The sequence below is a fragment of the Mus caroli genome, unplaced genomic scaffold (genome assembly GCF_978045245.1).
Source record: "Mus caroli unplaced genomic scaffold, Mus_caroli_1 scaffold_9, whole genome shotgun sequence".
NCBI classification, from domain to species: Eukaryota; Metazoa; Chordata; class Mammalia; order Rodentia; family Muridae; genus Mus; species Mus caroli.
Window position 1 is genome coordinate 94,967,766 of NW_028227264.1, and position 27,558 is coordinate 94,995,323.

General features: G+C 42.8%; 1 protein-coding gene and 1 pseudogene across 2 annotated transcripts; both read right to left on the reverse strand.

The window, feature by feature from the left end:
* Positions 1-294: 294 nt before the first annotated feature.
* Positions 295-885, reverse strand: LOC110302736 (proteasome subunit alpha type-4 pseudogene; annotated as a pseudogene).
* A 2,853-nt stretch (positions 886-3,738) lies between these two features.
* Mrpl42 (mitochondrial ribosomal protein L42) lies at positions 3,739-26,217 on the reverse strand. Of its 2 annotated transcripts, none has more exons than XM_021175029.3 (6): positions 26,158-26,217; positions 24,651-24,789; positions 21,482-21,545; positions 16,860-16,944; positions 13,485-13,651; positions 3,739-4,013 (listed from the first exon to the last, which is right to left on the reverse strand). In XM_021175029.3, exons 2-6 carry the CDS (start codon positions 24,715-24,717, stop codon positions 3,968-3,970), a joined length of 429 nt encoding a protein of 142 aa, XP_021030688.1. In that variant the 5' UTR covers positions 24,718-24,789; positions 26,158-26,217; the 3' UTR covers positions 3,739-3,967. The 2 variants fall into 2 exon arrangements, with proteins under 2 accessions (XP_021030688.1, XP_085699234.1); XM_085843108.1 differs by lacking the exon at positions 26,158-26,217 and adding an exon at positions 19,703-19,892 and having other exon boundaries at positions 24,651-24,784.
* Between the last annotated feature and the right edge of the window lie 1,341 nt (positions 26,218-27,558).

The following is a 27,558-nucleotide window of genomic DNA, read 5'->3' on the forward strand; positions in this document are numbered from 1 at the left end:
TAAAAAAATAGAGAGAACCTAAATGTTCCCATTGGACAAGAGGTTCACATTACTATCAATTATTACTAACCTTTTTCTCTTCTGTTCACTATTCTGTTTTTGTCAGTCTAAGTTTTATTCCAAAAAGTTATGTGTTAAGATTAAGATGTTTATAAAGATGTCCATCATTACAATAAAGCATCCAACTGGACAGACAAGGATTCGATTCAGTATGCAATGTCCTATTTCCCTGATGGGCAACTTAAAAAAGAAAAAACAAGAAAACCTTTCCAGAGTGGAAGGCCAGGACGGCATCTAACAGAATTGGTGCCGCTCAGGAGTTATAAAATCCACGATTTTGTCTATTTCTCCTTTCCATTCCTTCTCCTTCTCCTGCTGAGATTTCCCTTCTTCCTCCTCTTGGTTTTTGGTCAACTGTTCCACTTCCTCTGCCTGAGGACCAGGCTCACGGCCATTCCATTCTCTCCTTAGGGTGGCCATTTCTACTTCTTCAGCTGACAGTTTACTAACATTCATTGTCCTATTTTTTTTTATCACCTTGACAGCTAGAGCAAGTGCCGACTTCAGAGTCCATTCTCCTGCGTTGTAGTCTGGTTTCAACACTGACACAGCTCGGGCACTGCTGTCTCCAATGCTCATGGCTTCCGATCCACTTGGGTCACTCTAACAGAGCTGAAAGTCATGGTGCTTACCCCAGCCAATACACAGCAAGGAAACAGCAACGGAACACCTCCCTCCAAACTGTGCATATGCCTCTGTGATAGCACTGTGCTGTAAACAACTGTGCACGTGGAATTGGCTCCTGTTACTGGAACAAATACCTCTGAGCAATGAATTAGTCAGGACCTTAGCATCAGGTGTTGTGCCTGCCATGCTGCAAGCCATGTCCTCATTAAGTTTATCAACTTTTCCAGAAGAAAAAACAAGCAAACAAACAACTGACTCCATCAAGAAGCTTGTGGCTGTTACACCTCTCTACTGCAAGCCAAACTCCATCATTAGCTAGAATTCCCAAACAGGTGCCTGCATGTCCAATAGCTTCCACAGCATATTCTACTTGGTATTACTAAGAGACCTTCTGGAAAAAATACTGTGGTCCTGGAGTCATGTCTTCGAGGCACGGCTTCTGAACTTGATGTAATTCCGGAAGAAGGCATTGAGGGTGCAGAGCCAAGCTGCTCTGCTCAGCTGGAAAACCAACCTATTAGCTATTCTTTACATTGCGCTTGGCTACTTGGCTGTCCAGTTGCATCGCCTTCGCTATGTACACTTGGTTAGGCATCCATTTTGAAAAAGAAATTATCTTCACTCAATTTTATAACATTCAGACAAACGTTTTAACATTAGTGTGACTAGAACACTTTACCAACTCTCTGGAAGGGCCTGCTGCCAAGACTGATGACTACTAACAACTACGAGTTGTCCTCTAACCTAGTCGTGGGCGTCTGGAGAGCTGGCTCAGCAGAAGAGCACTGGCTACTCTTCCAGAGGACCCAGGTTCGATTCCCAGCACCCACATGGCAGCTCACAACTGTTGGCAACTCTAGACCCAGAGGATATATGCCTTCTTTTGGCCACCACAGGAACCAGGAACACACATCATACACAGACACACGTGTAGACAAAAGACTTACAAACAAACAATTTCTATGGCATCACATTAAAAAACCCACAAACACACACACATACATACATACATACATACATACATACATAATTTCTTTTAGATTCCTTACCAACTAAACACAAATCCCAAGGCAGCTATGCCATCAAAGAGCACAGTAATTAATCTGAGAACGTTCCCGTAGCGCCAGTTTGCTGAAGAATCCTAATCACAGGTTTGCAGCTGTTTGCAAAGGCTCTAAAGCAATTTTGTGTGGTTATGTTTGTTGTCTCTTGATGTTTTGTTTTGAAGACAGGGCTCAGGAAACATTGCAGAATGGGGGACAAGCCAAAAGACACAGACAAGTGCTGTAAAATGTCTTTTAGACTTTAGTGACCAATTCCACTCATAATTCAGAGCAGGTCTGATCGTCTGCATAAGATCAAGCCCAGTCAAAATTTCCAGCATCAGGGCAGAGGGTTGAGGGGTGGCTCAGTGGGTAAGAGCACTGGCTGCTCTTCCAGAGGATTCAGGTTCAATTCCGAGCATGTAGTGACAATTTTGGCATTTTGGTTTAAAAAAAAAAAAGAGATATTAGAATATTTTAGTGTTTTTGTTTTACTCTCAGGTGTGGCTTATGGGGCTGCTTCCCACTGTGCACAGCAGCTGATTGTGGTTTCCCTCGTGCTCTAGCAGGGCTGTGACTTTGAAACATTTGGAATTATAGAGACTTTTCAGAGGGTATATAAATGCTAGGGCCGAGAGGCAGCGTGGGCTGTTGGTTACAGTTTGTTAGTAGTCACACACAAAGAGGAAACAAGAAGAAATTAAGACTTCCTGACAGAGATCAAACCTGTCCCAAAGAACTGGACACCCCAAGCAGCAAGACCTAGTCTACCCATAACATCATCCCCTTTCCAACTTGACTTTATCCCAGGATCTCTTTCCTTTCCTCTCTATCGTTTTTTTCTCTATCTAGAGTTAGGGAGTTGAGAGGGTGGAAGAAAGAAGAACCCACAAAGTAGCCAAACTACTTTTTTTATAGACAGCTACACCAGCACCCATATGGTGGGCTTGCAACTATATGTAACTCCATATGGCAACCTGACACCATCCTCTGGCCTCCAAGGGTACCAGACATATATGGGGTGCATAAACACGCAAGAGGCAACGCACACAGACACACACATCGCATCCAGCATGGATAAGAAAGGAACTCATATGCTGTCACCCCTAATTGAAAAACTATCGGCAGCTGATGGATGGTGGAGAGGGAGTCGTTATCCATCAGTGAGTGGTGTAGCCACTGGCAAGTTCCCCTGCTCCAGTAAATAACCCCTCCCATGCTCATGTAAGCAACCCTATCAATCTCAGTGGGCCACACAATGTAAGGCCTGAAAGGAGGAAGGGGACTGGGAAGAAGAGGTTCAAAGGGAGTGGGATGAGAGAGGATGAGGGTAGGTGGGGTGAAAATCACCTCTGTGTGTGTGTGTGTGTGTGTGTGTGTGTGTGTGTGTGAAACAAAATTTGAGAAATATGTACATTTTAACTATGCTAACATATTAGCAATGGTTCACTGATGATGTAAAAATAGTTAATCATACTGGATTTAAGACAGTAAGTAACAGGGCTGTGCAGGGTAGATCACTCCTGGATTCCTAGCACTTATGCTAAGGTAGAGATGCACGTGAATACAGAGGCAGCTTATACAGAGACTGCATCAAAAAACATTCTCTCCCTCCTTCTCTTCCTCTTCTGCCTCCTTCTCCCCCCTCCATTATTATTATTATTAAATTATTATTAAGGTTTTTTTTTTTCCGAGACAAGGTTTCTCTGTGTAACTCCGGCTGTCCTGGAACTCACTCATAGATTAGGCTGGCCTCAGATATCTGCCTGCTTCTGCTTTCTCAGTGCTGAGATTAAAAGCATGCGCCACCACACTCACCATGTCAGGCTCACAACGGCATTCATGTGTACACATACTTACACAAAATTTAAAACAACACAACACAATACAACACAATAAAAAGAGGTAGAAGCAGATGGCTCTCAAGGCCGCTCTGGTCTTGGTCTTGTTCCTGGACAGCCAGAGAGACCCTGTTTCAAAAACCAAAATAAATAAAAGAGAGTCCCCAGGGGAAAAGACTTTAATGTTTCAAAAAGGAAAATAAGATCAAGTAGACTTCTTAAATAACAACCTCAAATTCAGAATCAACATAATAAAACACACACTTGAATACACCAAAGGGTATTTTTATTTTTTCCTATATGCCAACCACCTTAATGATGGTACCATGTATATTTTCTCAGCTGGCAAATAAGACACAAAGCAAAATTTCCCAATGTTCAGGGAATCACACGTAGTCATCTGTCTTTGGGAGGATTCAGTTTCTTACGACGATTGTGATACCTTGAGAAGAAGAAAATATTAGAGGTAAGATTATTCCAGTAATTAGTTACTTCAGGTAGACAACTTAAATTTCTGTGATTTTTATCTATTTTTGTTAGAATTATTTGAAAAAGGTCAATAAAACTTTATATACTATCGCATACTTCTCAGATATTTCTTAGTAATAAGCCACAATCCGCCATTGTAAAAATTATTTCCTATCAATTAAACAATTTGGAAAATCTCCTTTCAGATCTTGAGGACAATTTCACAACCTGGATTAAAACCAAATGCTTATCTTGAAAGAAACTTTATATCATAAATATGTTCTATAGAAAATTTATTGATAATGCAATTATTTCCACTATAAAGGCTAAAGTAGGTGTAGAAACACCCTGTAGTTATTTGAAAGCAAAGAGGGGCATCAAAACCCCCCCAAAATAAGAGTATGTCTTGCCTGTTTTGTGATTATTATGTCTAAACATGAACTGTACTTGTATTTTATATATGTATTACAAGCATTTTATTTGAAGTTTGAAGATAATTTTATATAATATTTTTAGTGTGGCTGCGACTTGACTGTGACCCTCAAAACTGAGTTAAGTACAGAATTTTCCACTTGTGGAATCAGGTCAGTGCTGAAAAACCTTTCACAACCAGGAATGGTGCCCACTTTTAATCCTAGCACTTGGGAGGCAGAGGCAGGAGGATTTCTATATTTGAAGCCAACCTGTGTCTACACAGCATGCACTACCATGTCCAGCAGACAAATGTATTTCTAAAAACAACTAACTTCTAGAAATTGAAATTTAAAATCCAATTCTGTTTGCAGTCACAATGAAAGGACTTTTTGAGATGAATGTATACATTGCGACCTGTAAATGAGCTCTGAGCTGAGAGCAGTGGTACCCACCCACTCGGGGTCCCACGTCCTCAGGAGCATGAGGTGGGAAAGGCAAGTCTGAGGCTAATTTGGGGAACATAGCAAGACCTGTCTCAAGAAAACCTGACGCCTCAGCCTTAAACACACACAGGTATAAAGTAACATTATATAGACTGAGCAGATTTTATTTTAATATTTAGGAATATATGTAGCTATTATATAAACCACATAACATGTAACAACGATTAAAGGACAAAGTCATGAATTTGAACGAAAACAAGGATGGGAACAAGAGAGGTTGGGGTAGGAAGGCGACGGAGGGAGAAGGAAAGTGAAAATAGTGTCATTCTATTATGATCTCAAAAATGAGCAAAGTTATTAAAGCAAAAACAAACAAACAACAACAACAAAACCCACAAGCCAAGCCCCACAAAAAACAACCACCATTACAAAAATTCTCTAACCAAGTGATACTGGTGCACGCCTGATCCCAGCACTGGGGAGGCAGAAGCAGGTGGGTCTCTTGAGTGCCCAGCCTGGTCTACAGAGCAAGTTCCAAGAAAACCAGGGCAGCATAGAGAAACCCTGTCTCAAAAGGGAGAACAAACAAACAAACAAACATACAACCTTTTTCTAAAGACCCACGTAAATGGGAAAATGTATCATTTTCAGAGATATAAATATCTAGTTATGTAAGGCACCAACTAGCCTGAAATGGGCCTGGAGACCAAATGTTATCTTGTTTAAAATTCCAGCAGACTTTTAAAGAAAAAAAGCTTTTTGGAGATATGTTGATTTCAAAATTTATACATCTATAAATACAAAAGACAGGAGTGCTAAGACAACTTTGAAGAGAACAAAAGAGTTAGAGGACTTGAGGCATCGCAAGGCGCATTTCTGGTCACGTAGACATATGTCCCTACAGCGCTAGAGTAAGAGCCAACATGCGTGTCAGCAGAGGACTTGTGCAAGTGGCTGGAGGTGGCAACAGCAGGGTGGTATATATGTTAATATATATGGCATATAGTCTGTTCTGATGCAGTCACAAAGCTGTTCTCCCAGGAAAGGGCTGTGCTAGAGTTCAAACAGCACAAGCCTGAATGTTACAGCACAGGGGCAACCCTGTGTTTACCTGCAGGGACTGGGGCCTGAATGGATATGGAGGTCTCCATTATGTATCTTACACGCCTTTAAAAGCAACACTGTAATACCTCTAAAAACATTGAAAAAGAAGATTGTATAGCTCATTTTTAAATCATAGTGAGTCCCATTCTTCTGATTGCTATACCTTAAAAACTGTGAAATACTGACAAATCAGTCTATAAATTGCTTGAGTCTTAAGGAAAAAATGATTCACTAATGTTCAGAAACGAATACTTGAATTAAAATACAGACATGTAGACAAGACAGATCAGTGAGTAGAGGCACCTGCCACAGAAGGCTGGCAACCTAACTTCGACCCTTGGAACCTACACACACCATGCACAAATGCTAGCAACAAATAAGATTCTGTATATATTTACACGTGTACATACATACAGATACTAAGCAAATATGTGCTGGACGATCTGAAAGGACAATCATTCTAGGCTAGATGCCTTCTTTATGCATACAAACTAGCATCTGGGTTTTCTGCTGAGCTCGTTATTGGGAGAGGTGTTGGGACAATCAATTCCGCCTAATTAAAGTCTGCTTATAATTCAAAGTGCCTCACAACCCTGAGGGGTAAAGATATACTAGGAGATCACATTAATTAGCAGTCAAAAGCTAATTAGTAGCAATTAGATTAAAGTAAATTAAGATTAAACATAGGTAAGATAGGAGATAACACGCTCTGAATCGTCTCCTTGCCTTTAGTCTTTCTCCTTCAAGTGAAATACAGTCAGGGGATTTTCACAACTTCAGTACTTGGTTATAAACAATGTTTATAAAAGATTAAAGCAATCTGAATGCTCGGGAAAGAAGCCTGTAACAAAAGCCAGTAAGGACGATGAAAAGTAGGCTGGATAATGTGCAAAAATAAAAGGCTGGGAAGATAGCTCAGTCAGGAAAGGATTTGCCTTGCAAGCCTAAGGGCCTGAGTTCAGTCCCCAGAACCCACGTAATTCGAGCTAACTGGTATGGCACAGGACTGTTCTCCCAGCACTGAGGAGCTAGAGACAGACAAGACCCTGGGGCTTCCTGACCAGCCTAGCCTAGCTGGTGAGTTCCAGGCTACTGACAGACTGTCTTTAAACCTGAAGTTGTCCCATAAACCTCTCTGCATACAGCCCACCCCCACCCCAATGGATGGATAGACAGGTGGATAGGTGATAGATAGACAGAAAGATGGATGATGATAGATAGATAGATAGATAGATAGATAGATAGATAGATAGAGACCTGACAGTTGTCCTCTGACACCCACATTGTCAGTGTGGCATACACAAACACCTCCACATACCTGAACACACACATAAACATTAATAATAACATTTTAAGTAAAACAAAAAAGACAAACAGGAGATGCAGTGAGGCCATGAATCATGTCTACACATCTAAGAATATAATTAAAGATACAAAACTATGGGATGGCTTCTTAATTGGCTTTCATGAACTCTAACTTAATAGTTACAAAGGCAGGTGAAAATCTAACACCTGTTATGTACATAATCATATGCATAAACAATATGAGTACTAAAAAACAAAAATCAAAAATGGAGATAAATGCAGAACAGGAGCTGGGCGGAGGTGGCACACACCTTTAATCACAGCACTTAGGAGGCAGAGGCAGAGGCAGACGAACTCCCAGGTTGAGTTCGAGGCCAGCCTGGTCTCCAAAGTGAGTTAGTTCCAGGTCAGCCAAGGCTACACAGAGAAACCCTGTCTTGAAACAAAACAAAACAAACAAACAAAAATAGAAATGGAAAGACAAGAAGTTGGGAAGGAGCTGAGGGGAGATATGATCAACACATATATGTATGAAATTATCAAATAAATATAAGATTTTTAAAGTTGGTTATCAGACCCACAACTTGCTTATTCAAACACAGTAAAATTTACTTAAGACACTTTTGCATTTAAAAAAAAATAGAGGGGCTGGTGAGATAGCTCAGTGGGTAAGAGCACCCGACTGCTCTTCTGAAGGTCCAGAGTTCAAATCCCAGCAAACACATGGTGGCTCACAACCACCCGAAATGAGATCTGACGCCCTCTTCTGGAGTGTCTGAAGTCAGCTACAGTGCACTTACATATAATAAATAAATAAATCTTTAAAAAAAAAAAATAGAGACTGTGCTTGTTGGGGTGGGTCTGGTGCTGCTATGTATTCAAATGCTACATACTGTATCCTAAGACCTGGTTGTCCCAAGGGCTTGCACAACAAGTCCACCAGCTTTTGTTGTGCCAACCTTGCCCCCTCCCCCAGTCCATTGGTCAGTAAAAGGCTAAAGCCTGTGACTGGGCAGTAGACGGAGGTGGGGGTGCAGGTGTTCATTACCTGGCTGACAGTCCCAGTTAAAAGGAAAAAAAGGAAGAAGAGAGGCAAGCAGGAGAAGAGAAGAGACCGCCATGGGGTAGGTGGATGGGTGATGGTGAGGGCTGGCCTGATGGAGTAGGAGTGGCCCAGGAGGAACAAGGCAAGTGGTATCTCGGGGATCCCCACAGGGAAGTAGACAGACTAGCACGGAGGGCTGACAGCTGTCTGTCCAGCTCCAGGGCTCTAAAGCTTACTATAGATCTAAGGTGTCTGGGTGTTTTATTTGGGAACTAAATGATCTGAAGTGGACCAGAAACCTCTAACAGATACTTAAAGGCAACTTGGCTGCAGCAAGGCCCCAGAATAATAATAACCACAGCATGTTTTTGCCAAGAGCTCTAATTTCTTTCTTAGAAAAGAGACACAAATACATCACCTTTAGCCTGTAACCCACGTATTCAGAGAATGAAGCAGGAGGACTGTGACCAGCTCTAGAGATGCCTGGACTACAAAGGAGTTTCAGGCCAGTGCGGACGACAAAGTAATAATATCCTGTCTCAAAACAAGGCAAGTGCACAGTAAGGACCCCGCCCCCTGAGTTCTTACAGACACCGTTAAGTGGGGGCTCCTTTAGATGAGGGAAAGAAAGGCTGTTTTACTGCAAAGAACTAAAAATGTCTAACTTTAAAAAAAAAATTAACTTAAAAAAAAATGTTGCCAGCTGGGCATGGTGGCATATGCCTTTAATCCCAGCACTCAGGAGGCAGAGGCAGGCGGATTTCTGAGTTCAAGGCCAGCCTGGTCTACAAAGTGAGTTCCAGGACAGCCAGGGCTACACAGAGAAACCCTGTCTTGAAAAACAAACAAACAAAAAAAATGTTGCCAGGTGATGGATGACGGTGCATCTTTAATCCCAGCATTCAGGAAGCAGAAGAGAGGCAGGCAGATCTGAGTTCTAGGCCCGCCTGTCTCAAAGGGGGCTAAAATGAAGATGTATTTATTTTATGCCTGTGAGTGTTTGCCTACATATGTCTGTGTCCCACACGATGGCCCGGTACCTCTGGAGGCAGAAGAGGTCATCAGATGCCGTAGCACTGGAGCTATAAACGGCCGTGAGATGCCATGTAGAGATGCTAGGGACCCAACCCGGGTCCTCTGTAAGAGCAGCCAGTACCCTTAAATACTGAGCCATCTCTCCAGCTCCTAATTTAAAATATTTGAAGGACACTGAGGAAATGTTGAACTGTATAGCGCAATGGGCTGTATGTCATTTACACAATGACTGTAAATAAAAATGTCGAGAGTTTAGCTGGGCACAGTGACATACACCTTCAATTGTGAGACAGAAGCTTGTGGATCTCTGTGAGGTTTGGGCCAACCTGGTATGATCGATGATCGATGTAATGATCGATGTAATGATGGATGGATCATTACAGGCAAGTCAGAGTGAGACCTTGTCTTTAGAGGAAAAAAAAAAGTTAGAGTTGGGCTGGCATTGGTTAAGGTGCTTAATGTCAAACTTAACAGAGTTCCATCTCTGTGAGCAAAATGGCGGCAGGAGAGCATGGATGCCTGCAAGCTGTCCTCTGACCTCCCCATGCTCAGCAAGGCACACACAGATCCTCTAATAAAAACAACGGCAGGGTCAACGTCACCAAGAAAGGTAGTATGAAGTAGTACACAGGAAAACTGCCACACTCAGGACAGGGAGAAAGGATCTCCTGAAAGGACCTGGAACAGCACACAGAGCCCCAGGACCCAGTCTCCTCTAGCCACTTACGGGAAGACTCACGCGCCTCAGAGTCAGCATAACTAACAATGGCTTCATCTTTCTCACTTCTCCATTCATAGTAATGGCACCACTCACTACCCAGGAAAACACCGCAGTCACAAAGGCCCCGCCCCCAGGCCCCTGGTTCCCTGGCACACACTCACCACTAATAAAGTTCTTAGAGCACAGCCTGTCTTTCTTCATAAAGCACCCGTACACCTCACTTTCCCCTCCTCACTCTTGGTGGCGGCCTGCTAAAGTCAAAGTCTTTGACTAGATTATTGTAATGGCTTTCTAACAAGCCTCCCTGTCCCGTCTTTCCTGACATCACTCTCCTTAAGTGAGGATCCTTAAAAATGTTCTATGGCATAAATGCTGGACATGCAGGTTTGCATTCTAATCCCTCAGCATAAAACCCTCATCGACCCATCCTACGTCCACAGAAAGCTCCTACCTATGATAGTGGCAGCCAGAGCCTGGCACTTCTCCCGTGGTCGTGTGATCAAGCAGAGAGAAGAGAAGAGGCAGGGCCAGGCTTCAGTCCCCAGAGGACCATACCCACTGACACTCATCTGCCATACAGACCCTATCTTCTAAAGGTTTTATGACCTCCCAATACAGCATCATCAACTAGGGACAATGGGGGACATTTCAGGATCTACCAGCATCCGGACCAATCAGAGCGACTTGAGGTTTTCTCCACATTTCACCCGAAAAGCTAATCCTTCTGCCTGGGTAGTTGTGACCATCTCATGTATATGTCTGAACCACCTTTCAAGGTTCAGCGACAGCTTTAGCTGTTTGTACTCGACTGTCTTCAGTCCTCAACTCTAACAGCTGCAGACAGGGGTGTCATCCCATCACTGAGCACCTGATGATGGAGCAGTTTGTGACTATGCTTGGGAGCTCAGTGGGTGTGTCCTGCACAGAGTCAGCTCGGTGGTGGGTACCGGATTGCACAAGAGAGTAAGAACAGAGCCTGCTCAGACCAACAAACAGAAACAGAGAACACTTCACAGTTTGGTTTGGAAGAAGAAGGATGTGAGAGAAGATTCTGGGCTAGGAGTAGAGCTCCACGGAACAACACACTGACCAGCATGTGTGGGCCCTCAGGCTGATCCCTAGCAATGCAAGAGAAGACATAAGGAGTTTGGGGGAGGGGAGGGCGAGATTGGGACTACAGCTCAGAGCTCAAAGATTGCCTCTAATTCACAAGGCCCTGAGTTCAATTTCAACAATACAAAAATAAATAAATAAATAAATAAATAAGCAAGTAAATAAAGCAAACATGCTTTTATTTAAATGGGGTGTAGGGGTGGTGAAATGGCCTTGTCATCAAGCCTCAAGACCTAAGTGTGATCTTTGGAACCCATATGAAAGGTGATCACCAACTCCCCAAGTTGTCCTCCAATTGGCCCATGCTTCCCCCACCACAAATAATCAAATAAATGTAATAAAATTGTATTTGTAAAGAGGATAAGGCACTGGTGGCACACGCCTTTAATCCCAGCACTTGGGAGGCAGAGGCAGGTGGATTTCTGAGTTCCAGGCCAGCCTGGTCTACAAAGTGAGTTCCAGGACAGCTAGGGCTACACAGAGAAACCCTGTCTTGAAAAAAACAAGAAAGAAAGAAAGAAAGAAAGAAAGAAAGAAAGAAAGAAAGAAAGAAAGAAAGAAAGAAAGAAAGAAAGAAAAAAAGAAAGAAAGAAAGAAAGATAGAAAGAAAAGATAAATAAATAAACAAACAAGTAAATAGGGCTGGTGAGATGGCTCAGTGGTAAGAGCACTGACTCCTTTTCCAAAGGTCCTAAGTTCAAATCCCAGCAACCACATGGTGGCTCATAACCACCCATCACCCATTATGAGATCTGACACCCTCTTCTGGTGCATCTGAAGTCAGCTACAATGTACTTATACATAAATAAATCTAAAAAAACCCAAAAAACCCAAAAACAACAACAACAACAAAAAAAAACCAACCCAAGTAAATAGAAAGGCCTGGGAGCTGGCTCAATTAAAGTATCTTCCATGCAAGTATGAAGACCAGAGTTCAAATCCCAGCACCTATGTAGAAAGCAGCCTGTAAGGCAGTGGACACTCATAATCCCAGAACTGAGGAAGCAGAAGCAGGGGCATCCCAGGCCATGCTGGCCAATCAGTCTGTGTAATCAGTGAGATCAGATTCAAGAGAATGGCCCTGTGCTCAAGAACACTGGCAGTTCTCCTAGAGGACTTGGGTTCAAGTCCCAGCACCCTCTTGTAGGCTCACAACCATCTCTAACTCCAGTTGTAGGAGATGCAATGCCTCGCCTCCTGGGGCACTGCATACATGTGGTGCACACACTTGTAAGTAGGCAAAACGTGTACATAAATAAAAATAAGCAGATCTTTAAAAGTAAGTAAATAGGGTGGGGGGTGGCGACGACAGTAAATAAGGTAAAGAGTGGCTGAGGAGGGCACGCAGCATTCACCTCTGGCTCCCATGTGCACGCACACTAGCATAAAAATGCACGCACACAAAGACAGACTAATTTAATCACGCAAGGAAAGGGAAACTAAAGCTATAGTAGGACACAGGACAAGAATAACACAATGTGCTGGGCAGTGATGGGGCACACCTTCAGCACTTGGAGGCGGAAAAAATCTCTGAGTTCGAGGCCAGCCTGGCCTACACAGTGAGTTCCAGGACAGCCAGGGCTACATAGTAAGACCCTGTCTTGAAACACAAAAAGAAAAAAAGGGAGGGAATGTGGGAGGGAGGGAGAAAAACACTATGTGAGCATTGTAAACAGAACTGCAAGTAGTTTTTATCGGAATTAAGGACATTTACTGACCAATCAGCCTGCACAATTGGGGAGAGGGGGGTAATAATTCAAAACTCTGTTAGAAATGCATAAAGGGCGTCTGCGGAGACGGCTCAGAGGTTAAGAGCACTTGCTGCTGTTGCAGAGGACACAGGCCCTGTTCCCAGTGGCCACAGGGTGGCACCAGTTCCAGGGGATCTGGTGTACTCCCCAGGTCTCTGGGGGCAAACACATGTAGTGTATTTACACAGACACAAATCACTCATACACGCAAGATAAGGAAATAAATAAACCTTTAGAATAAAGAAATGGATAAAGTGCTCAGAATAAGATCAGTAAGATTATCAGGAAAGAAAAATGTAAAAACTGTAATAAAGGACTAGCACAAGCCAGCAGAATTTCAGAAAGACTTGCATTAATAAAGTGTTAATGTTGTTTGAACTCCAGGATATGCAGACTGAGAAATATACCATGGCACACTTGGTCAATGTTCCCACACAGCGCCACTGCAGAAGCTGTTGATGCAAAGACAGAGGTGAGCGTGTGCGGTGGGAGCCGAGGGGCGGGATGAACTTACTGTCCGTGCGGGTACCAGCGATGCTTCGTGGTGTAGAACACCTTGCTCAGTTGTTCTATCATGGGCCCTTGCTCCAGCTGCTTGCGCTTTCTAACTTCTAACTTGGCTTTCAGGATCTGCTCGTGGGTTTCCTCATTATTATGCAGAAGATCTGGTTGAGGGATGGGCTATAAAATAAGCAAATTACCAACGATGAAGTGTAGAAACATAAGCCGGGAACTGACTGGCTTTGTGATGAGACAGCGACTGCCCTCAGCCATGCACCCCCTTGCCATCCAGTGTTAAGTTACCAGGGCACCTTCAGGTAGCTGTATTATCCAAAGTCAGAAAGACTCGTCTATACACAAAAAAATTTTAGGTTCACTTTCCAATAATAAAAGTTCTTACTCAATTATTTTACCTCATTGATAAGGTACTTATTATTTTTTTCCTATTTCTCCTATATACTGGGGCCCATATGATTTTTTTTTAATCTGCAATGTGGCAGTTTACCTTACATATTATTAAGGAAAAAACAATGAAAAATATATACCAGACCTCTGTGGGGGTTGAGTAAGAATGGCCACCACAGGCTCGTATGTTTGAAAGGTTGGTTCCTAGTTGGAACTGTTTGGGAAGGATTAGGAGGTGTGTTGCTGGAGGTGGGCTTTCAAAAGCCCATGCCAGACCCAGTCTCCCTCTCCGCTTGTAGATTAGATATAAATTCTTAGCTACCGTTCCAGTATCAGGCCTGACTACCTGCCACCATGCTCCCTGCCATGAGGGACTCACCCTATGAAGCTGTAAGCAAGCCCCCAACGAAACGATTTCTTTCATAAAGCTGTCTTGGTCTCTGGCCATACAGCTAAGCTCTTACTTTCCGCTCTGAAATCAGGAGTAACAGCGGGTTGATAAGAGTAACATAAGGGTTGATACAGACCAAGTGAATGGTGATGTAGTGTGCCTGAGAGTCCTCAAGTTCTTAAAGATTCCAATAGATGGTACTTAGTGACATTTCCCCTAAAGTCCCCCACAGGATACAAGTGCTACAAGTACATTTTAAAGAAGTACTCCTTAGACAATTAAAAATCTTGAAGACCGACTCTTATGCAAAGCTGAGTATCAGTCACTGTAAATGACTATCCCTTGAAAGGGTCTAACAAGCATAGCATTAGACTGTACAAGCTGTCAGAATCGAAATGGAGCAAAACAAAAGTGTATGTGTAACAATGGGGGGCTCTGAGAAGCTCTCACATACATACATCTGACAGCAAGAACTAACCGAGCCTCACAGAAACCACAACCCTGCACAAAGTCCAAACTTACAAACTGCAAACATCCACCAAAATTACACGCTGCCCAGCAACTGCCTGGTTGGCCTCAAGCTACAGCAGCCCTTGTTACTGATTCCTGTGAGGGGAACTGGTGTGGCAAACTCCTGTGATCCTCTTCAGCTGGCCCTCAGAAAGGTTGTTCCATCGTACTGAGTACAGCAGCGTTCATTTCTTCTGTGTGGTTCTAGCAAATACACTGTATCTACGCCTGCTGCTACTTGGCTGACAGGACCTTAAACAAGAGTTTTCTTCTTTAGGTTTTGGTATTTGTTACTAATGATCGAATGTTTTAAGGCAGCCATGTTGGCACTCACCTGTGATCACAACACTGGGGAGGCTGAGACAGAGGACTGCCATTAATTTGAGGACACTCTCAGTTACAGAATGAGTTCTACGATAGCCTGGATAACATAAAGAGACCCAGCCTGGGCTACAGTGAGACTTACCTCAAAAGCCTTACCAACAGTTTGTTGGTTTTCAAGATAGGCTTTCTCTGTGTAGCCCTGGCTGTTCTCTGACATGCTCTGTAGACTAGGCTGGCCTCAAGCTCACAGAGATCCACCAGCCTCTGCCTCCTGAATAATACGATTAAAGATGTATGCCACCATAGTCTGGCTAGACTTCCCCACTTTAATTTAAAAAAAAAATGTTTGTAAATATTAAAAAGAAGGTGTTTGGGGCTGGAGAGATGGCTCAGTGGTTAAGAGCACTGACTGCTCTTCCAGAGGTCCTGAGTTCAATTCCCAGCAACCACATGGTGGCTCCAACCATCTGTAATGAGATCTGATACTCTCTTCTGGTGTATCTGAAGACAGCAACAGTGTACTCACATAAATAAAAATAAATAAATCTTAAAAAAAAAAAAAAAGGTGTTTGGGGCCAGTAAGATGACAACAGATAAAAGTGCTTGCTGAAAAAACCTGGCGGCTGAGTTTGATCCCTGGTACCCACATGAAGATAGAAAGAGAGAACTGTGTCTACAAAGTTATCCTCTGGCCTCCACACTCAGTCCATGTGTCTTAGTCACTGTTCTTTTGCTGTGAAGAGACCCCATGACACAGTAGCTCTTACAAAGGAAAGCATTTAATTGGAGCTGGCTTACAGTTTTAGAGGTTTAGTCTATGATCATCATGGCGGGAAGGATGGCAGCATGCAGGCAGTAGCTGGAGAAATTGCTGAGAGTTCTACATCCAGACTCAAAGGCAACAGGAAGAGAAAGACACTGGACCTAGCTTGGGCTTTGGAAACCTCAAAGGCCCCCGTGACTTCCTCCAACAAGACCACACCCCCTAATCCCTCTCAAGTAGTGCCACCCCCTAATAGCAGAATATTCAAATATATGAGCCTATGGGGCCAGTATTTGGATCTTTATAATAGTCCAGCAGGAAAGCACACTTGGCCCAGGCCTGAGGACTTGATTCAATTCCTGGGACCCACTTGGTGGCTGTAGATAACCATAACCAGCTTCTGAAAGTTATCCTCTAACTTCCACACAGGGCATGGACATGCACCAAGACATGTACACACACAGACACACACACACAGACACACACACACACACACTAATGAACGGACTCTGAAAAGTTGAAAAGATTATCAGAATCAACAGCACAAAAGCTGTAAGACGGTACTCTAAAATACAAGTCTTTCATGATATATGGTAGTATGGGATATATAATATACTTTACAGGTTTATTTCATGTGTGAGTGTGATACTGGGGAGTCAACCCAAAGCCTTACAAATACCTGATGAGTGTTCTACCAATCTCCGAGATTCACAAAACTTCATAAAATTTTAAATTTTAAACAAGGTCTTGCTAAGATGAATTTGAATTCCTTTTGCTTCAAGCCAGGTGGTCGGGATTACAGGTCTCTGCCACAAAGCCTAGTTTTCATCAAATGTCTTAGGTCAGAAAAATGATGTCCCCATTCCCATTAAATAGTTAGTTCCCTTGTATACTAAGAAACTTTTTAGGAAAGAAGATAAAAATCAAAACAGTTCACTAGAAAAGCTAAAAGACCCAAAACAAGGAAGGCTATCCGACAGCCCTCCGGTACGTACTTTGGTGTGTTCGTAGGGGATGTCCACAGAAGGGTGGTAGCACACTATTGTCCTGCCGTCGGCTGTCAAGGCGAGGTCCACCTTGCTGAAAGGGAATGTTTTAGGAAATACACTTAAACCGTACTCAAGGCAGCTTGATTACTTTTAGGCCTGGTTTTGTTTTTTTGAGACAAGGTCTCATTCTGTAGCCCAGCTAGTCCTAGAACTCACTCTGTAGCCCATACTGGCCTCCAAAGCATGGCAATCCCCCTCCCTCTGCCTCCAAAGTGACTGGAAAACAGACACATACCATCATATCTAGCAGAATAACTTTTGTTTTGAGATAAGACTTCATGTCTCCCAGACTGGTTTCAAACTTACTATGTAGCCAAGAATGACCTTAAACTCTTAATCACCCCCAACTCTCGTCTCCCAGTAAGAGTACAGGTATGCCCAGCTAGAATATTTTTTTTAAGATTTATTTATGTATATGAGTACACTGTAACTGTCCTCAGACACACCAGAAGAGGGCATCAGATGTGAGCCATCATGTGATGCTGGGAATTGAACTCAGGACCTCTGGAAGAGCAGTCAGTACTCTTAACTGCTGAGCCATCTCTCCAGCCCCGAATACTCTTAATGAGAAAATTAATTAGAAATCACCCAGCATGCTACACTGCAAGCTAAGCCTCTGCCTGCTGTGTGGAGAGCTTTGGGGGCTGCTTAGCAAGAATCTGACAGTGAGCTGGGCGTGGTGGCGCACGCCTTTAATCCCAGCACTTGGGAGGCAGAGGCAGGCGAATTTCTGAGTTCGAGGCCAGCCTGGTCTACAAAGTGAGTTCCAGGACAGCCAGGGCTACACAGAGAAACCCTGTCTTGAAAAACCAAAAAAAAAAAAAAAAAAAGAATCTGACAACAGTGGGCCAGGACAAGGAAGTAAGCTCAGGCAGGAATCTAATTTCAGGCTAGAACAGAGAAGCTTCAGGCAAGATTATGACTTTGGGCTAAGACAGGGAAGTAGGCTCAGATATCTTGGTCATCCTGATAAGCTCTTAGAAACAGTGATCCTGGGACTTTGTTTATTGCCTTGCTTGTTCCTTGACTATTTGTGTTTATTGTACTGCTTGACCTTATTACTCACATGTAATTAAAATGGTATAAAAGCGAATTGGGAAAAAAATAAAAATAAACCCACCTCAGCCTCAGAACTGGCTGGGGTCATGCTGCAATGTTGTCTAATTGTCATTTTTCTTTTTAATCCCTGCTCCTGCGCTGGAGAACCTGCTGACTGACTGAGCTGGCTTGGTCACTGCTAGAGAAGGGCAAGGACAATAAAGCCTGGCAGTGGTAAAGGCTCCACCCACATACGCCAGTATGCTAAAGTGGCTCAGGTCAAATGCAGCCCCAAGGATATGGCTACAGCAGCATATGCCATCAGGGGACAAACCAAGAGCTTCTGGGATGACTTTTATAAAGCCATGGATAGCTACACATCTGCTAGCTATACAGCCATGTATACCTCTGCCATACAAGTCAATCCACCTTGGAAGTTCCATATTACAACAGAGGATTGGTAGTCTAGACTACAGGCTGGAGTATTCTGAGGAAGCCTTGTAGGGTATTAGTCCTACATCCCACATTTCAAAATGCTACTTTAAGCTGGGTGTATTGGCACACACACCTTTAGTTGCAGCACTTGAGAGGTAGAAGCAGACAGGTTTCTGAGTTTGAGGCCAGCCTGGTCTACAGAGTGAGTTCCAGCACAGACAGAGCTATACACAGAAAAAAAAAACAAAAAAACAAAACAAAACCCAAAATTCAACAATAACAAAAAAGAATAAAATAAAAAAACTAAAACAAAAACAAAGATGCTACTTCAAACTTAAGACAAATATTCTAGACAAAGAAGGTCAATAAAGAAAAAAATACTAAAAAGAATTGCTGAACTTACTAGCCTAACTGAAATGTTAACTGGTGATTCTGATAGCTGGATCGAATCTGAAAGAGGCTCTGAGCAATTTTATCCTTAAAGAGACTCATGCACTAACAGAACTGAAAGTTTACACACTGACAGGGGCTGGTGAGAGGGCTCAGTGGGTAAAGGTGCTTGCTGCCAGGACTAACACCCAGAGTTTGAGCCCTAGGACCCACACAGTGAAAAGAGAGTTGTCCTCTAACCTCTCCATGCATGCCATGGCCCGCACATGCTCGCATCCAAAGAAAGACATGTAATAAAAAATGTATTTGTGAAGCCGGGCGTGGTGGCGCACGCCTTTAATCCCAGCACTCGGGAGGCAGAGGCAGGCGGATTTCTGAGTTCAAGGCCAGCCTGGTCTACAAAGTGAGTGCCAGGACAGCCAGGGCTACACAGAGAAACCCTGTCTCGAAAAACAAACAAACAAAAAAAACAAAAAAAACAAAAAAAAAAAAAATGTATTTGTGGAAGGTTGCTAATTTCAGACTGAGAAACTATGTTGAATATACTTTATGCTACAAGAATACAAATTATTTAAATTTAAATAATAAAATTAATTAACCACAAATTGCTAAAGGGAACATGTATTGCTTGATTGGAAAACCCTGTATCTATAGCATAAGTGACAACTAAGACCATAGCAGAATATGCCAGCTTACCTACCATAAAAAAAAAATAAACAGTAATGAGACCATAAATTATATTTCATCTGCATTAAATGGTTTTACTGATTTTACCACTGAATTCTAAACATAACTGTAATAACATTTCCACTATCAAATTCTATTTATTTATTTATTTATTTATTTATTTATTTATTAGTTTGTTTCTGTCACAAAGAAGGTCTTGCTTTGTACCTCTGGCTAACCTGGACCTCACAGGGCCTCACCTGCATCTGCCTCCCCAGTGCTGGGAATGAAGTAAGTCCGCCACCATGTCCAGCCCGAATGAGTAGCTAAATATTTTTAAAAAGATATATTGGCTGTATTTTATGTGTATGGGTGTTTTGCCTGCACGTATGTGCCTCACGGGTGTCCCCAGTGTCCTCAGCGATGGGAATTCGGTCCTTGGAACTGGAGCTGTGAATGAGTTGTATGTCGTCACGTGGGTGCTGGGCAGGAGCAAGAGCCGCACACACTTTAGAGCGCTGAGCCACCTCTCCTCCACCACTGTTGGTTGAGACAAGGTCTCACTAGTACCTCAGCTGGACAGTCCAGGCTGGCTTTGAACCCATGATCCTCTCTTTAGTGTTCCATGTGCTAGGATAACCACTGCAGCTGGCTTTAGGAAGTTTTGCATAATATAAAACACTGACATCACTCAATGTGTTCAGGATGAAAATATATATATAATCTAGTCTAATTTCATCACTAGCTTCTTAGTACTCACGAAATGTACAATTAGAACTAGTGTCAAAAAACAAAGTATGGGCTGGAGAGACAGCTTGTTGCTCTTACAAAGGACCCTGGTTCAATTCCCAGCACTCATGTGGCTGCTAACAAGGAAGTCAGTCATTCTAGTTCCAGCAGGCCTGACACCCTCTTCTGACCTCCCCAGACCTCAGGAACACACATAGTACAAATAAATACATGCAGGCAAAAATACCCACACACAAAATACATTTAGGGGCTGGCGAGATGGCTCAGTGGTTAAGAGTGCCGACAGCTCTTCAGAAGGTCCCGAGTTCAAATCCCAGCAACAACATGGTGGCTCACGACCATCTGTAATGAGATCTGACGCCCTCTTCTGGAGTGTCTGAAGACAGCTACAGTGTACTTACACATAATAAATAAATTAAAAAAAAAACATTTAAAAGAAAATATAAATAATGTTGGGCATGGTAGCACATATATAAGTTCTGGGAGAAGAAAACGGGAATCCAAGGCCAGACTCAACTGTGTAGAGAGTTTGAGTCTAGCTGGGCTGGTTTTGGTTTTTGGCTTTTTGGGGTTTTTTGTTTTGTTTTGTTGGTCTGTTTATTTTTTTTACTTACTAAAATTTGCAATAAAACCTACATGATTTAAGATAATATATTGGGGCTGGTGAGATGGCTCAGCGGGTAAGAGCACCCGACTGCTCTCCGAAGGTCCTGAGTTCAAATCCCAGCAACTACATGGTGGCTCACAACCATCCGTAACAAGATCTGACTCCCTCTTCTGGAGTGTCTGAAGACAGCTACAGTGTACTTACATATAATAAATTAATTAATTAATTAAAAAAAGAAAATATATTGTATTTTCTGTACATCAACTCTGTAAAATAGAAATAAAAATGAATACATTGTATACTTTTCTTGGTTCTTAGAACAGTAACTCAATTGAATAAATACCAAACACATAGTATGAATTCAACTGTGTAATCTGGAATTATTCAGTGTCAAACAAAAGACAGATAAACAGATGTAAGCCCTAATATAAAACTATAAAACCAAATTAACTTTTGCAAAAAGTTAAAGCCTGCTTCAGAAAGAAAAAGCACGTCTATTCTAACAGATGTGAGTATCCACTACAACACAACAGCAATCCTTTTTATCTAAAATGTGTACAATCCAGATACCACATAAATAAGACAACTTTAAAAAGCAAAATTAAAGGCAGAATAAACAGAAGAGCAAGCATAAAATCATTTCAGATCCAGCTAAAACGGCTATGTGAATTTTCATGCGTACCAATTGTAGTCATCCGGAAGAGAAGAGAATGTAGATTTGTGACAAGCACTAGACAAAGCTCCGTCTGCAAAAAACCCAGAGTAAAACAGTTTAGTTCGCCTGAGCATAAAGGTAAGCCTACACATCACCCAGTACGTCTTTCTGTTTTCTGTTGGTTTACAGAAACGGAGGAGGAGGGGAAGAGGTCTAAGAGGTCTAAGGCGAAGGGGGCGGGGGGAGAAACAGGAGGCGGATGAAGGGAGGGATGTTCTATATCTTCTCTCATATGGAAATCTAGATGTAAACATATGTACAAATGAGTGCACAAAAGGGGGCTGTTAGGGAGAGGAAAGAAGCCAGCAATGAAGAGGAGGAGCAATGGGGTGAGCGAGTGAGTCACAAAGATAATGTATGCACAAAATAGGCAGGAAAACGGGGTGGGGGCGGGTGTTGGTCTTTTGGGGTTTTTTGTTTGTTGGTCCAGGTTTGTTTGGTTTTGATTGGTTGGTTGGTTTGGTTTTGTGAGTCAGAGTTTCTCTGTGTAGCCTTGGCTGTCCTGGAACTAGCTCTGCAGACCAGGATAGCCTTAATCTCAGAGACCCACCTGCCTCTGCCCCACCGAGGGCTGGGATTAAAAGTGTGTTCCACACCATCCAGTGAAGATCACTGTAATCAATGCTGCCTGGAATAGCTCGAAGTAAAAAGCATTACAGCAATTTTACTTTTTATTAGTAGTATTTTGTGACAGTCTCACTATGTTGTCTTGGTTGGCCTGAAGCTCATTGTGTGTATCAGATGAGCCTTGATCTCATGGAAATCCACCTGGCTCTGCCTCCCAAATGGTAGGAATTATAGATTTATGCCAACATGTCCATCACACTACAGTGATTTCTTTTTTGGATGTTGCTTTGAGACAGGGTCTTTCTACGTAGCCCTGGCTATTCTGGAACTCACTATGTAGTCCAGGCTGGCCTCAAACATAGAGAGATCCTCCTGCCTCTACCTCCGGGAGTACTTGGATTAAAGGTGTACTACCACACCCAGCCCATTACAAGAACATTTGTTTGTTTGTTTGTTTGTTTGTTTGTTTGTTTGTTTGTTTTTCAAGACAGGGTTTCTCTGTGTAGCTGTGGCTGTCCTGGAACTTACTATGTAGACCAGGCTGGCCTCAAACTCAAGAAATCTGTCTGCCTCTACCTCAAGCACTAGGATTAAAGGCATGCATCACTATCACCCAGCTTACAAAAAACTTTTAAAAGCATAGATAATCAAAAGTTAATTCGTATGGCTCTTACTTTAGTTTGTGGCTACAATCACTGGCAATATTCTGTGCTCATGAACTAGTTTTAAGCTGAACACTGGTGGCGCGTGCATTTAACCCCAGCACTCAGAATAGGGGCAGGTGGATCTTTGAGTTTGAGGCCAGCCTAGTCTCCAGAGCAACTTCTAGGACAGCTAGGGCTACACAGAAAAGTAGGATGTGATTATCAAAATAATGTTCAGACCTTTAAAAATAAGGATTAGGTGAGCAGGGGATCAGGAGACAGAATTTTAAGAACGGCACGTCTGTCTGTGGAATTAGTTCCCTCATTCTATCATGTGGGCTCCAGAGATGGAACTCAGGTCATCAAGCTTGGTGGCATCTCATCTTTTGAGAGAAAGATCCCTGCTACTTAGCCTCCTGTTTCCTTAACAGAGCCCAGCCCCAGGGTACAGAGAAGTCAGACCCAGTACTGCTAGTAGTCTCCACAGGAGTTAATGTAAAAATTACCTATCTGTCCCTCTTCACTGAAAAGACCTTTTTCTATCAGATTTCCCACTACATGTATACTGCGGCCCTAGTATACAAAGTTGGCATCCTCAGTCCCTCTTGCACACAGTGGGAGATTTAGAAATGTCTGATTACCTGATAGGAGTGACAGGGATGGCCAGAATGTTCAGTTACCTCTGAGCTAACTTAAACTGTCCCCAATTCAGTCATCCCAAGGTCCTCTGACTAACCTGACAAGGAGGCCCTTGTACACTCAGCTTCTGTTACTAAAGAGAGACCACTAGTTTTGAAGTTTTATGTGGAAAAGGATGTTAACATTGGTGGCAAAGCAAAATGGGCAATTTAAAGAGAAAGGACAAAGAGCATCAAGAATGTGAGGGACATTCAAAACTCTCACACACGCAATCGACATTGGGTGTGGATGTTTTAAAGCTTATGAAGCCATTTGGTCTCATAACTTACTTAAGGACAAAGAAGGATGACAGAGAACATATGACTAAGGTCATGTGACAGAAGGCTTTCTAGAAAAGTGAGATTAGGTCAATTCCAACTGTTTTAAAAGGAGTTTAGTGAGCAAAACAGGGTTGCCTTGCCTCAAGTGACCCCAAGTTACCTATTTATTGCTTTAGGGAGGCAGGGTGTGAAAGCAGCTAGCTGTGACAAGCAGGATTTTCACATGCTGTTTATTTATGAGCCAATAGGCTGACTATGAAGCACAGATTAATAGACTTTCAGGAAAAATGATCTTTAGAAAGGAAGCACATTTATTTGTTTAATGACCATATCCACAAGGCAAAAAAACCTATAATATTAATAGTGATGATCCTTGGAAGATGGGGCTGTGGACTTCCTTTTTATTTCTAAATTTTGAGAACTACTAAAAAAAAGTTAAGAGGTGTAAATTGTAGTGAGTCTAATGTTCTACTCTCTACCAGTTCACCTAAATCCTTCTTGTATCGTAATGATAAGCCAATGACTAGCCTAGATCTTTCACTTAGCATTTATGCACATCTATATACACAAAGGCACACTCATACAAACACACACACACACACACACACACACCATCATCATCATCATTTAAGCCCACAACAGGATCATTCTGATAAATCAGATTTTCTTCTTTCTCTATTTAGTGATCATCATCATCAATCGTTTAAGCCCACAACAGGATCATTCTGATAAATCAGATTTTCTTCTTTCTCTATTTAGTGATCTTTCCACAATGATAACAGCTTTATAATATTCATAGTTACAATGAAGCATAACTTATTAATCCCCTCTTTGACAGGCATTTAAATTTTGTCCCCTTTTTATGACTACAAATAGGAGGCATAGAGAATAACCAAATGCTTTAAATATTCTATATTTGAAAAACCACAAAACATTTTTAAGCATTAAAAAAAAAATCTCACTTACTTTGGATTGGAAGTAAATGCTTCCAGATAGTTCTGTTTGATATCGCCCATTTTACTGCCGCCGCCATGATCCTTAGCAAGTAATTTGAAAAACGATATTGTAAAGTGAAAGCTGCCACTAGGCACACAGATTTTCGCTTCTGTTTAAGAGAGAAAGAAAATCAGCTACAAAGGTAAAGTGAAACACTAACACCATTAGCTAGTGCTCATCACTTGAAAACAAGGCTTTTAAACTTGGCCGTTCCAATTTAACAACAGGACAAAGTCACTGAGATCAAAATGTGAGAAACAGAGCAACTATGTCGGCTATCATTTCTCTTAAGTGCAACTTTCTCAGGACTCTGCACAGTCTGCTTCACTTACTGAGCGCTTAGCAGAATACGTAATTAGAAAGTCACTCACACATAATACACGCTGCAAGCTCTTCCTCAAATGCTAGTCTACATACTAGCTCCCAAGTCCCACCCATAGGATCCTATCACTTACAGTAATACTGTTTCTGATGAAATTAAATATTCAACATGAAAAACTTAAGAGGAACCCATCAATGTCACTATCTCATCTTCTGTCACATAACATTTAAAGATGCAGCAAGCGTATTTATTTCGAATCATGAAAATTTATAAGGACTTGCTTCCAAAGACTTTAGTGTTGCACACTTACAAACTGGAAGATTTGAGGCAAGTCATTAACTAAACGACCTTCCAATTCTTCAGTGGTAAACTTCGAGAAGCAACCACAAATTTCATGAGATGTTGTAAATAAACGGTATATAATTACTGTGCCCCTATACTCTATTGGTCTCAGTGACCCTCTATAGGCAAGAAAGGGATTAGGATAGGGGCTCGCTGATATTTGCACGCTGATGCCAGACATCCTAAGAGCGCTGCGAATTGCAAACCCTGAGTTCATTCAGCTGGTTATTTATGCCTTGCACCCCACTTTAATCTGTGCTCTTTCAGTTTATTGGGAACGAAGGCTGAGAAAAGTCAAATGCTTTATTTTGGTAGTTCACTGTCTAACTGGTGTTATGCATGGAAAGAAAACCCACGTTTTCTGATTACAAGTCCAAAATCAAACGTTTGTGGGGGGCCTTCCTCTGCTCGATGCTAGCATACCCAGGGGAGGGTCAAACTATTGCTCCAAAGAGAGACTTTCCAGGATGAGCCCCTTGGCACTGAATTCAGTTCCAAATCAAACACCCCAGTGGGGCTGAAGTTCTAGGAACAGGAACCCAGGGACTACCACCCAGGAGCCGGTTTAAAGACTTGAATCAGGAGGAGTCTCAGGAGTCGCAAGGTCAACTTGGTGCAGACTGACGCCCGCATGCACGCCGAGATGTGCTACAGGAAGGGCGCAACCACACGCCGGCCCTTCTGCAGGATGGAGCCTGGGGACACCGGCAGCCTCGTCCTGCCTCCAACGACAGACATTAAAGCCCTCAATGCCTACGGACAAGCCTTCCAGGCCTGTAAGGAGAGGGCAGCGGTACCTCCACGGCTACTCACCGCGCGCTCGCCATCTTGCTTCGCTCTGGGTCCTAAAGGCGCCGTCCAGCGCGCGCTATACGCCCGCGAGGCACTCTGGGAGTTGTAGTCTCTGCCAGGAAAGTAGCCCTGGTTGCAGAAGGAAGGCGGGGCGGGCAGCTGTGGCCAGGCTGCATTTGTTGTGGCCCCTTGGACTCAGGATTCCCAAAGGTGACCAGACAACAAAATCGCTACCCTCCCGATTTTAGTAGCAGGAACTATTTAAAATAACATCAAAACCAATGTTATACTATTATTCAGAGAATATTAACATTCTTTAAAATGTATGAGCCTATTGGCACCAAATTCAGCTCCAAACCAAAAGGATGAATGTGTTTTTCATAATGGATCAATTAAGTTTTCTCAGAGAAGACAAAATGCCAGAGAATTCAAATGAGGGGCCCAGGACTGATATATTTGAAATGAAAACCTAGAGAAGCTTTCTCAACCAATGGATCTGATAGATGTAGGAGCTGAAAGGAGAATATTCCGGGTGTGGCTTTGTCGACTGGCTTGAAGGTTAGTCAACAACCTACAGGAGAGGAAAGACTGATAGAGCAGGTTAGAAGTTGTCTGGTAAGGGTGGGAATGGATTCCATTCAGGAGCTGTTGATTTGGGGATTCACCTGAGACACGCAAGTGGCGATATATTGAAGGAGGCTGGTAGAGAGATTTGTTTAGAGAGTAAAGGTTGGGCTAGATAAGAGTATAAAGCCATAGGATCGAGGGCTGGGTATGGAGCTTGGTGCTAGAGCATGCCTGAGACCCTGGGTTTGATGTCTGGCACCACAAAAACGTGAATAAAGCTATGAGAATAATGAGTTGGTCAACACATTGACCTCGCTACTCCGGAGACTCCTCCTGATGCAAGTCTTTAAATGGCTCCTGAGTGGTAGTCCCTGTGTTCCTGTTCCTCGAACTTCAGACCCACCGGGGTGTTTGATTTAAACTAAATTCAGTGCCAAGGGACTCACTCATCCTGGAAAGTCTCTCTTTGGAGTAATAGAGTTTGACCCTCCCCTGGGTATGCTAGCATCGAGCAGAGGAATGTCTTATGGAGATGTGGCTAAAATGGAAGAGGGCTCCAAACAGGGCCAAGGAAATCTAACAGATATCACCTAAGAGGCCACCTAGCATGGGAATATCTGAAAAGAGATAGTCCAACAAATAATTGTTGGTATTCCTTCTAGACTCCGCCCAATAGGTAGACCTGTCTTGCTATTAAAGTGTCTGTTTGGCCTCTCTTTGCTCTCTCTCTCTCTCTTTGACCCCTTTTCTCACTCTCTCCCATTCCTCTTTCCCTCCCCCCCCCAGTGTGTTCCTGGCTGGCCTCTTCTTCTTCCCCCCTGCCCCCGGTTCTCTCCCCCTCCTCTTCTCTGTCTC

Bases quoted from the DNA above. Each gene is read 5' to 3' on its own strand.
- Mrpl42 (XM_085843108.1), bottom strand. The intron at 16,945-19,702 runs GTGAGGCCCTGT...ATTCCCTTTCAG, and splicing joins CACTGGGGAGGCAGATGCAG to CAAGGTGGACCTCGCCTTGA. The intron at 4,014-13,484 runs GTAAGTTCATCC...CTTCTTCTCAAG, and splicing joins CGCTGGTACCCGCACGGACA to GTATCACAATCGTCGTAAGA.